The sequence below is a fragment of the Oncorhynchus mykiss genome, chromosome 7, assembly GCF_013265735.2.
Source record: "Oncorhynchus mykiss isolate Arlee chromosome 7, USDA_OmykA_1.1, whole genome shotgun sequence".
NCBI classification, from domain to species: domain Eukaryota; kingdom Metazoa; phylum Chordata; class Actinopteri; order Salmoniformes; family Salmonidae; genus Oncorhynchus; species Oncorhynchus mykiss.
In genome coordinates, this window is record NC_048571.1 from 2,223,751 (window position 1) to 2,236,034 (window position 12,284).

A 12,284-nucleotide genomic window follows, 5' to 3' on the forward strand; every position below is an offset into this window, starting at 1 on the left:
TTTTTATAAAAACAAAAAAATAGATAAAATAGTGAATTTGGTCTTTACTAATATAGCCCACAGAAACCGATTTGAATAACACATAAATCGCAGAAAAGACAGTCCAATAAATCATAAGGAATTATGTTTAAGGTTTTGAAGTGTCTGTATATCTCGGAGATCTAAGAAAGCTCAGGAAATATATTAGGCTGTTGGACACATTTAACCCCTTGTTATTTTTGTTGACACATAACCGCCTCCATACTTCCATTCATTTGTATGGGTTACCTTCAGACAAGTCCCATGACGCCGTCATGAGTCATCTTTCCATAGAGTGGTCTGAACGCTACTAGTTTTGAAGGCCAAACCGTTCAGACGCTACAAACATTTTTGTGATATCTCATGGTCTAACCGCTGTACCTCGGGCCACCTTCCACCACAGATGTGGAAGACACATACAGGCAGATTGAGACGCAGCCCATGCAAAAACATTTCTCTTAACTTCATCTGACAGATTTGGCTGGGGATGTTATTTAGATTGACACGAGGGGTGCGTCAATAGATTTAAGGATTTCTGTTAAAGCCAGAACACTTGTCATATTTATTAGACCCGTGTAGTTCCATGCTTTGTCCACAGAAGGTGCTGTTGCAGACTTTTACAGTAAAGATTGTCACTAGTTACCACAGCCACAAAGCATTTTTTTAGACTTCTTTTAAAGGTTTAAGCATAAGGTTAGCAGTGTGCTTAAGGTTATGTTTAAACCCAGATTTTAAGAAATTGTAGGAATAGTCAAGAGTTTAGCCATAATTATGACTGTGGTATCTAGGAACGACCACTAAAAGAGGGGGTGCCTGATTTCTCGACCACTGATGATGACGTCCCCCCACGGCTCTTGTAGCCATAGCAGCCGAACACGACAACGGTCGTAAACACACAAAAAAACGGATTCCAGAAATATTTTTCTCACTGAAGAGATCTTTACAAAGGAATATTACCTTTACTTTTGTTGTTGTTTTGTTTTACCTGACAACGCCAGCTGTACGTAAAACTAGCTAAGGTCGCTAGCAGCGCCTAAATTGTATGCTAGCTAGGTTTGCTAACTAACATTAGCTAGCTGCATTGTATGCTAGCTAGGTTAGCTAACTGTCGTTAGCCAGCTACATTGTATTGCTAGCTAGGTTAGCTTAGCTTGTTAACATTGTCTAGCCGCTATCTTTTGCAGTTTGTGAAAAATACCAAACATAATAATAGTTTGCTAGTGTAGTTTAGCAAGGAAACTTACCTGCTAATGTCATTAGCTAGTTCTAGCTAACGTTACAAGCTGGCCAATATTTTATATTGCTTTTAAATAGTTAGGAATTTTTAAAAATATTATTAACACTTTGTTCTAGCTAGCTAATTTGTGTAGGTAGATAAAGTAAACACAATGATATAGTTAGAGAAACAGCAAGTACACTCACTAGTACTAGCTGTGGCTAGTGTTTTTAGTTTGACAGTCCGACGATGTCAAAGAATGCCACTTTTATTGGCCCCTAGGCCTAACTCATGCAGCTGTATGGTGATAATGAGCTGAAATGCCGAATAGAGGCATTTGATCCATTCAGAATAGCTGCTACATGAATCTTTTCCGACAAATATCTGAGTTAGGACAGCAATGTTTAGTCTGATGGCGAATTGTTGCAACTGGTTGAAACGCTGGCGGCAGCCCGCAAGGTGAGTGCATAAAGTATCATTCCATGTGTAACTCTCTGTGTTGTTGTATGTGTCGAACTGCTATGCTTTATCTTGGCCAGGTCGCAGTTGCAAATGAGAACTTGTTCTCAACTAGCTTACCTGGTTAAATAAAGGTTAAATAAAAAAAAAAGACTAGTTAGCTAACGGAAGTTAAATTGTCTGGTTATGTATTTAAATATTCACACTATTTTTGATTTATTGGCTTTGGCTTTTATTTGATTTGTGAATGTGGTACCAGTGCTGCCAGCCAGCCACCCAGTTCACCCCATGTCAGAATCTGTGATTTCATAGAATGTCTTGTTCGCTATATATCACCCAACAGAGATGTGTGGTATATATCATGCTGTTGCCTGATTACCGGGTAGTCATGTAACCAGTGACTAAGGTGCTAAACTACAGCCACTTTTGGCAGCTGTCACTCCTTAAAACTGCAGAAGTACCCCCCCTCTCTCCGGGGGCCGGATTAAAAAGGCATAAACCCCAGGGCTGTTATTCTGTATGTTCTCTTTCATTCTGTTTGATTTCATGACATGCCTATTCTTACTATAACATATATATATATATGTGTGTTGTTGACTGTGATAAAGGCACAGGATCGTAGGCAGTGTGTGAGTTTCAAGTTTGGGGGAAGCTTATTTTCACTATAAAAATGCACTTTTTATTATTAATAAGCATTCGTAGCATCATTACATTTGCATACCGATGTAAGATAATGTGATGAGTAGATTGGATAGTCATAATTTAGGCTGATAATATAACCCAATCACTGTTGGCAAAAAAAAAGTTTCGACACATGGCTTGACAGTGTATAGTGTGGAGTAGGCCTAGGTTATAGGCCCGGGTTCCCCAACTTGTGGCCGGAAGGTGGTTTTATTTGGCCCCCCAAATTCTTAGAATTTGTTTTCTTCCCCCCCCCCCCCTCCCCCCCTCCATTGTTGGACATAAGACTGTAAAAACACCCAGGAAATCGGCTCCAAGTAATTTTTTAGTTAAGGAATATGTTCCCATTTATTCCCACCATAATAGAGAGACACGTGATCCTATACAAACGTAATCAGGGTTTGAAATGATTATTTTAGTCAAACATATCTGTTTGGGCTTCTTGTAGTCAATTTGCAGTCTACAAATGGTTTGTAATTATGTTCAGGCCCCCCGACCATCCGCTCCAGAAAAAACACCGTCCCTCAGCTGAATCTTGTTGATGATCCCTGCTATAGGCTACGTTTCTGCTATAGGCTATAGGCTACGTTTCTGCTATAGGCTATAGGCTACGTTTCTGCTATAGGCTATAGGCTACGTTTCTGCTATAGGCTACGTTTCTGCTATAGGCTATAGGCTACGTTTCTGCTATAGGCTATAGGTTACGTTTCTGCTATAGGCTATAGGCTACGTTTCTGCTATAGGCTATAGGCTACGTTTCTGCTATAGGCTACGTTTCTGCTATAGGCTATAGGCTACGTTTCTGCTATAGGCTACGTTTCTGCTATAGGCTACGTTTCTGCTATAGGCTATAGGCTACGTTTCTGCTATAGGCTATAGGCTACGTTTCTGCTATAGGCTATAGGCTACGTTTCTGCTATAGGCTACGTTTCTGCTATAGGCTACGTTTCTGCTATAGGCTATAGGCTACGTTTCTGCTATAGGCTATAGGCTACGTTTCTGCTATAGGCTACGTTTTTGCTATAGGATTTTTTGTTGTTGTTGCTTTTTATCAACACATTTCATGCAATTCTACTACACTTTATATGACTGGAGACATCAGAATCTCTTCTCTACTTTTCAGACAGTCGCAACTCAACAGTAAATCAGCCCGTATTGCACAACACCACCTTTTCCTCCCGACTGCAGGCAATGCCACTTTAAAACGATCCACAACTTTCCTTCATTAAAGAAGCTAATGATCCCCTGTGGCCAAAATCACACTTTAGTTGCCTAATTTAGAAGTATTGTATTTATGTATAGACAGGAGTAGGTTTAATAACACACTTGTTAGCGTTTACAGCACAAAACCAATGTAAGTCAATGTCTCTGATGTTAGCATTTACAGCACAAAACCAATGCAAGTCAATGTCTCTGATGTTAGCATTTACAGCACAAAACCAATGTCTCTGATGTTAGCATTTACAGCACAAAACCAATGTCTCTGATGTTAGCATTTACAGCACAAAACCATGCAAGTCAATATCTCTGATGTTAGCATTTACAGCACAAAACCAATGTAAGTCAATATCTCTGATGTTAGCATTTACAGCACAAAACCAATGTAAGTCAATATCTCTGATGTTAGCATTTACAGCACAAAACCAATGTAAGTCAATGTCTCTGATGTTAGCATTTACAGCACAAAACCAATGTCTCTGATGTTAGCATTTACAGCACAAAGCCAATGTCTCTGATGTTAGCATTTACAGCACAAAACCAATGCAAGTCAATGTCTCTGACGTTAGCATTTACAGCACAAAGCCAATGTCTCTGATGTTAGCATTTACAGCACAAAACCAATGCAAGTCAATGTCTCTGACGTTAGCATTTACAGCACAAAACCAATGTCTCTGATGTTAGCATTTACAGCACAAAACCAATGCAAGTCAATGTCTCTGACGTTAGCATTTACAGCACAAAACCAATGTCTCTGATGTTAGCATTTACAGCACAAAACCAATGTCTCTGATGTTAGCATTTACAGCACAAAACCAATGCAAGTCAATGTCTCTGACGTTAGCATTTACAGCACAAAGCCAATGTCTCTGATGTTAGCATTTACAGCACAAAACCAATGTCTCTGATGTTAGCATTTACAGCACAAAACCAATGTCTCTGATGTTAGCATTTACAGCACAAAACCAATGTCTCTGATGTTAGCATTTACAGCACAAAACCATGCAAGTCAATATCTCTGATGTTAGCATTTACAGCACAAAGCCAATGTCTCTGATGTTAGCATTTACAGCACAAAACCAATGTCTCTGATGTTAGCATTTACAGCACAAAACCAATGTCTCTGATGTTAGCATTTACAGCACAAAACCAATGTCTCTGACGTTAGCATTTACAGCACAAAACCAATGTCTCTGATGTTAGCATTTACAGCACAAAACCAATGTAAGTCAATATCTCTGATGTTAGCATTTACAGCACAAAACCAATGTAAGTCAATATCTCTGATGTTAGCATTTACAGCACAAAACCAATGTCTCTGATGTTAGCATTTACAGCACAAAACCAATGTAAGTCAATGTCTCTGATGTTAGCATTTACAGCACAAAACCAATGTAAGTCAATATCTCTGATGTTAGCATTTACAGCACAAAACCAATGTCTCTGATGTTAGCATTTACAGCACAAAACCAATGTCTCTGATGTTAGCATTTACAGCACAAAACCACTGTCTCTGATGTTAGCATTTACAGCACAAAACCAATGTCTCTGATGTTAGCATTTACAGCACAAAACCAATGTAAGTCAATATCTCTGATGTTAGCATTTACAGCACAAAACCAATGTCTCTGATGTTAGCATTTACAGCACAAAACCAATGCAAGTCAATGTCTCTGACGTTAGCATTTACAGCACAAAGCCAATGTCTCTGATGTTAGCATTTACAGCACAAAACCAATGTCTCTGATGTTAGCATTTACAGCACAAAACCAATGTCTCTGATGTTAGCATTTACAGCACAAAACCAATGTCTCTGATGTTAGCATTTACAGCACAAAACCAATGTCTCTGATGTTAGCATTTACAGCACAAAACCACTGTCTCTGATGTTAGCATTTACAGCACAAAACCAATGTCTCTGATGTTAGCATTTACAGCACAAAACCAATGTCTCTGATGTTAGCATTTACAGCACAAAACCAATGTCTCTGATGTTAGCATTTACAGCACAAAACCAATGTCTCTGATGTTAGCATTTACAGCACAAAACCAATGTCTCTGATGTTAGCATTTACAGCACAAAACCAATGTCTCTGATGTTAGCATTTACAGCACAAAACCAATGCAAGTCAATGTCTCTGATGTTAGCATTTACAGCACAAAACCAATGTCTCTGATGTTAGCATTTACAGCACAAAACCAATGTCTCTGATGTTAGCATTTACAGCACAAAACCAATGTCTCTGATGTTAGCATTTACAGCACAAAACCACTGCAAGTCAATGTCTCTACTTTTTATAGTAGTTTTTATAGTACTTTAAATAATAATTGTCACTTGTTATGTCCAAATCACGTTCCAGTGAAAACAACAGATTGTATCGCCCAATAAAGTTACTTTAATATGATATGGAAATGAAATGTGAAAAATGGTAACATCAGAGACATTGACTTGCAGTGGTTTTGTGCTGTAAATGCTAACATCAGAGACATTGGTTTTGTGCTGTAAATGCTAACATCAGAGACATTGGTTTTGTGCTGTAAATGCTAACATCAGAGACATTGGTTTTGTGCTGTAAATGCTAACATCAGAGACATTGACTTGCATTGGTTTTGTGCTGTAAATGCTAACATCAGAGACATTGGTTTTGTGCTGTAAATGCTAACATCAGAGACATTGGTTTTGTGCTGTAAATGCTAACATCAGAGACATTGGTTTTGTGCTGTAAATGCTAACATCAGAGACATTGGTTTTGTGCTGTAAATGCTAACATCAGAGACATTGGTTTTGTGCTGTAAATGCTAACATCAGAGACATTGACTTGCATTGGTTTTGTGCTGTAAATGCTAACATCAGAGACATTGACTTGCATTGGTTTTGTGCTGTAAATGCTAATAAGATGGAGACCGTGACAAACTATCCCTTGAAGTCCACATCCCAGGCCATTCATTGTGTAAATACCTTCATTATGCAAAACATTTTAATAAATGACTGAAAAAGATAAGCACCAAATAAGATCTGGAAGTGATATGGTGTTCATCTTTTCCTGTTGTTGTTGAGGCATGCAGCTGGCTCTACACAACCAATGGGGTGGGTTTATCTGGTGAACAGCTGTCTCTACACAACCAATGGTGTGGGTTTATCTGGTGAACAGCTGGCTCTACACAACCAATGGGGTGGGTTTATCTGGTGAACAGCTGGCTCTACACAACCAATGGTGTGGGTTTATCTGGTGAACAGCTGTCTCTACACAACCAATGGTGTGGGTTTATCTGGTGAACAGCTGGCTCTACACAACCAATGGGGTGGGTTTATCTGGTGAACAGCTGGCTCTACACAACCAATGGGGTGGGTTTATCTGGTGAACAGCTGGCTCTACACAACCAATGGGGTGGGTTTATCTGGTGAACAGCTGGCTCTACACAACCAATGGGGTGGGTTTATCTGGTGAACAGCTGGCTCTACACAACCAATGGGGTGGGTGGGTTTATCTGGTGAACAGCTGGCTCTACACAACCAATGTGGTGGGTTTATCTGGTGAACAGCTGGCTCTACACAACCAATTGCATGGGGTGGGTGAGTTTATCTGGTGAAAAGCATGAGTTGGTGGAGGGGCCGACCTGACGGCCGGAACAGTTGGTGGAGGGGAACAGTTGGCGGAGGGGCCGACCTGACGGCTGGGAACAGTTGGCGGAGGGGCCGACCTGACGGCTGGGAACAGTTGGCGGAGGGGCCGACCTGACGGCTGGGAACAGTTGGCGGAGGGGCCGACCTGGCGGCTGGGAACAGTTGGTGGAGGGGCCGACCTGACGGCTGGGAACAGTTGGTGGAGGGGCCGACCTGACGGCTGGGAACAGTTGGTGGAGGGGCCGACCTGACGGCCGGGAACAGTTGGTGGAGGGGCCGACCTGACGGCTGGGAACAGTTGGTGGAGGGGCCGACCTGACGGCTGGGAACAGTTGGTGGAGGGGCTGACCTGACGGCCTGAACAGTTGGTGGAGGGGAACAGTTGGTGGAGGGGCCGACCTGACGGCTGGGAACAGTTGGTGGAAGGGCCGACCTGACGGCTGGGAACAGTTGGTGGAGGGGCCGACCTGACGGCCGGGAACAGTTGGTGGAGGGGCCGACCTGACGGCCGGGAACAGTTGGTGGAAGGGCCGACCTGACGGCTGGGAACAGTTGGTGGAGGGGCCGACCTGACGGCCGGGAACAGTTGGTGGAGGGGCCGACCTGACGGCTGGGAACAGTTGGCGGAGGGGCCGACCTGACGGCTGGGAACAGTTGGCGGAGGGGCCGACCTGGCGGCTGGGAACAGTTGGTGGAGGGGCCGACCTGACGGCTGGGAACAGTTGGTGGAGGGGCCGACCTGACGGCTGGGAACAGTTGGTGGAGGGGCCGACCTGACGGCCGGGAACAGTTGGTGGAGGGGCCGACCTGACGGCTGGGAACAGTTGGTGGAGGGGCCGACCTGACGGCTGGGAACAGTTGGTGGAGGGGCTGACCTGACGGCCTGAACAGTTGGTGGAGGGGAACAGTTGGTGGAGGGGCCGACCTGACGGCTGGGAACAGTTGGTGGAAGGGCCGACCTGACGGCTGGGAACAGTTGGTGGAGGGGCCGACCTGACGGCCGGGAACAGTTGGTGGAGGGGCCGACCTGACGGCCGGGAACAGTTGGTGGAAGGGCCGACCTGACGGCTGGGAACAGTTGGTGGAGGGGCCGACCTGACGGCCGGGAACAGTTGGTGGAGGGGCCGACCTGACGGCTGGGAACAGTTGGTGGAAGGGCCGACCTGACGGCTGGGAACAGTTGGTGGAGGGGCCGACCTGACGGCTGGGAACAGTTGGTGGAGGGGCCGACCTGACGGCTGGGAACAGTTGGTGGAAGGGCCGACCTGACGGCTGGGAACAGTTGGTGGAGGGGCCGACCTGACGGCTGGGAACAGTTGGTGGAGGGGCCGACCTGACGGCTGGGAACAGTTGGTGGAGGGGCCGACCTGACAGCCGGGAACAGTTGGTGGAGGGGCCGACCTGACGGCCTGAACAGTTGGTGGAGGGGCTGACCTGACGGCCGGAACAGTTGGCGGAGGGGCCGACCTGACGGCTGGGAACAGTTGGTGGAGGGGCCGACCTGACGGCTGGGAACAGTTGGTGGAGGGGCTGACCTGACGGCCGGAACAGTTGGCGGAGGGGCCGACCTGACGGCCGGAACAGTTGGCGGAGGGGCCGACCTGACGGCTGGGAACAGTTGGTGGAGGGGCCGACCTGACGGCTGGGAACAGTTGGCGGAGGGGCCGACCTGACGGCTGGGAACAGTTGGTGGAGGGGCCGACCTGACGGCTGGGAACAGTTGGTGGAGGGGCCGACCTGACGGCTGGGAACAGTTGGTGTCCCTCTGACGCTAAACAGACAAGAGTATCGTGAGAACACGTGTCCCGCTGTAGAGAGATTTAAGGAAATCCCTAGCTAATCCTGCTGCTCTCTGGGCCTGTAGAGTGGGCGGGGGGTGGTTATGAAGTGTGTGTGTGTGACGTGTTTTCTGTCAGGGAGGCGTACTGTATATTTCGGGGGACATGTTGTGGTTACTAGTTCGTGTCCCTGACGTCTGTCTGGTCAGTGCTCTCTGGGTCTGTAGAGTGGGGGGTGTTGTGGTCAGTGCTCTCTGGGTCTGTAGAGTGGGGGTTGTTGTGGTCAGTGCTCTCTGGGTCTGTAGAGTGGGGGGTGTTGTGGTCAGTGCTCTCTGGGTCTGTAGAGTGGGGGTTGTTGTGGTCAGTGCTCTCTGGGTCTGTAGAGTGGGGGTTGTTGTGGTCAGTGCTCTCTGGGTCTGTAGAGTGGGGGTTGTTGTGCTCAGTGCTCTCTGGGTCTGTAGAGTGGGGGTGTTGTGGTCAGTGCTCTCTGGGTCTGTAGAGTGGGGGGTGTTGTGGTCAGTGCTCTCTGGGTCTGTAGAGTGGGGGTGTTGTGGTCAGTGCTCTCTGGGTCTGGACTGGTTGAAGCTCCCAGATGAAGTCCTCCTGGCTCCAGAGGACTGTCCACTGGATAGTGTGCTGGAAGTCCATACGGCGGAAGAGCCGCAGGCAAGTATTTCTACACGTTGATGTAGGATGTGTGTGTGTTGTCAGAATGTGTGTGTGTGTTGTCAGAATGTGTGTGTGTGTTGTCAGAATGTGAGTGTGTGTGTGTGTGTGTGTTGTCAGAATGTGAGTGTGTGTGTTTTGGTTCTGTAAGCTTGTTGTTTTTGGTCGTTTCCATGTGGAGGGTAGACGTATGTTTATTTGGTCAGCTGGTGTGTGTCTTTGTGTGTTTGTGTCTTTGTGTGTGTGTGTGTGTCTGTCTGTGTTTTGTGGAAGTGTGTGTTCCATAGGAGAGGCACTTTTTGATGGAGGCTAGGTGTCTGTCTGTCTGTCTGTGTGTGTGTGTGTGTGTTCCATAGGAGAGGCACTTTTTGATGGAGGCTAGGTGTGTGTGTGTGTGTGTGTGTGTGTTCCATAGGAGAGGCACTTTTTGATGGAGGCTAGGTGTGTGTGTGTGTGTGTGTGTGTGTGTGTTCCATAGGAGAGGCACTTTTTGATGGAGGCTAGGTGTGTGTGTGTGTGTGTGTGTGTTCCATAGGAGAGGCACTTTTTTGATGGAGACTATGTGTGTGTGTGTGTGTGTGTGTGTGTGTGTGTCTGTGCTCCATAGGAGAGGCACTTTTTGATGGAGGCCAGGTGTGTGTGTGTGTTCCATAGGAGAGGCACTTTTTGATGGAGGCTAGGTGTGTGTGTGTGTGTTCCATAGGAGAGGCACTTTTTGATGGAGGCTAGGTGTGTGTGTGTGTGTTTCTAACAAGAATGATGACTGGGACCTTTTTATGCAATTTCACTATTTTCATACAGTGACACAGAAGCTTTTTCCTGAGTGTAAAGGGTGGATTTAGGATCTGGGCTTTACCTGAGTGTAAAGGGTGGATTTAGGATCTGGGCTTTACCTGAGTATAAAGGGTGGATTTAGGATCTGGGCTTTTCCTGAGTATAAAGGGTGGATTTAGGATCTGGGCTTTTTCCTGAGTATAAAGGGTGGATTTAGGATCTGGGCCGATTCATTGGAAGGTGAATGAATGATGGACGATAGTTCTAACATCCACCTCCCTTATAAAGGAATGTCTCGAGGTGTTCGATAAGTCTGTTGACTCTGTATCGCTGTCTGTGTACATCCATAGATGTACCTAGCTGTTCACCGTGATTATGGACAGAGTGCTGACTCACCCAATCTGTGGTCATGTCCCTGTGGTGTTAGCCCTGGGCAGCCCTAAGGTGGGGGGGGGAGAGCTGTATTAGTGACCTGGGCTGCTGGCTAAGCCCCTCTTACAGTTACCACCTTAACCAGTAACATCTGAAGGACAGGGTGAGGTGAGGGCGGGAGTCACTCTGTCTGAGCTCTAAACCTGTCCTAGTGTGAGTCACTCTGTCTGAGCTCTGATGCGTTGGGCTAATATCAGATTATTCATTGTTTCTGTGTGGAGACTGGCGTTGAATGTTTTCTTTGGAAGTGGCTCAAGCTATAAAGTCATTATTTATTTAACCTTTATTTAACTAGGCAAGTCAGTTCAATTTTCAATGACGGCCTAGGAACAGTGGGGTTAACTGCCTGTTCAGGGGCAGAACGACAGATGTTATACCTTGTCAGCTCGGGGGATTTGATCTTGCAACCTTTCAGTTACTGGCCCAATGCTCTAACCACTAGGCTACCTGCCGCCCCTACACTCTAACCACTAGGCTACCTGCCTCCTCTACACTCTAACCACTAGGCTACCTGCTGCCCCTACACTCTAACCACTAGGATACCTGCCTCCCCTACACTCTAACCACTAGGCTACCTGCCTCCTCTACACTCTAACCACTAGGCTACCTGCCGCCCCTACACTCTAACCACTAGGCTACCAGCCGCCTCTATCTACACTCTAACCACTAGGCTACCTGCCACCTCTACACTCTAACCACTAGGCTACCTGCCTCCTCTACACTCTAACCACTAGGCTACCTGCCGCCCCTACACTCTAACCACTAGGCTACCTGCCTCCTCTACACTCTAACCACTAGGCTACCTGCCTCCTCTACACTCTAACCACTAGGCTACCTGCCTCCTCTACACTCTAACCACTAGGCTACCTGCCTCCTCTACACTCTAACCACTAGGCTACCTGCCTCCTCTACACTCTAACCACTAGACTACCTGCCTCCTCTACACTCTAACCACTAGACTACCTGCCTCCTCTACACTCTAACCACTAGGCTACCTGCCGCCTCTACACTCTAACCACTAGGCTACCTGCCTCCTCTACACTCTAACCACTAGACTACCTGCCTCCCCGAATAGAGAGCAATATGTCTTGCTCTCTATCTTTTATGGAAGGGACACATGACATGTTGTAGACTACCCCCCCCCCCCCCATGTAAATATTGCCCTATCATTTTTCCTGCATGTCCTTCTCCTACCACACCTCCATTTGAGTCTCTGTGTCATCTCTCTAGTAATCCAGCTTCTCTGTGGTGTTTTTAGGAAAATAACACTGGTGATGGTTGGACTTGACAACGCTGGGAAGACTGCTACAGTACGCGGGATCCAGGGAGGTGAGTGGGTCGTCTTGACTTGAATCACTCACTTCTATTCTACTCGGATTATAAATGTAAGATGTTTTTTTGCGGGGCTCGTTCTCTT

The 12,284-nt window shown here is 46.3% G+C and overlaps 1 protein-coding gene across 5 annotated transcripts in view; it reads left to right on the forward strand.

Annotated features, from left to right (window-relative positions):
• The first annotated feature begins 700 nt into the window (after positions 1-700).
• The window catches only part of LOC110527175 (ADP-ribosylation factor-like protein 13B), a 35,914-nt gene continuing 24,330 nt past the window's right edge, over positions 701-12,284 (forward strand). For 2 of the 5 annotated variants that reach the window (XM_036982075.1, XM_036982079.1), the window contains exons 1-2: positions 9,486-9,661; positions 12,126-12,196. In XM_036982075.1, the coding sequence (XP_036837970.1) occupies positions 9,588-9,661; positions 12,126-12,196 (145 nt within the window). In that variant the 5' untranslated portion in view covers positions 9,486-9,587. Of the gene's footprint in view, positions 1,694-9,483; positions 9,662-12,125; positions 12,197-12,284 lie in introns of those variants that run through there. The other 3 variants (XM_036982076.1, XM_036982077.1, XM_036982078.1) reach the window with 3 other exon arrangements.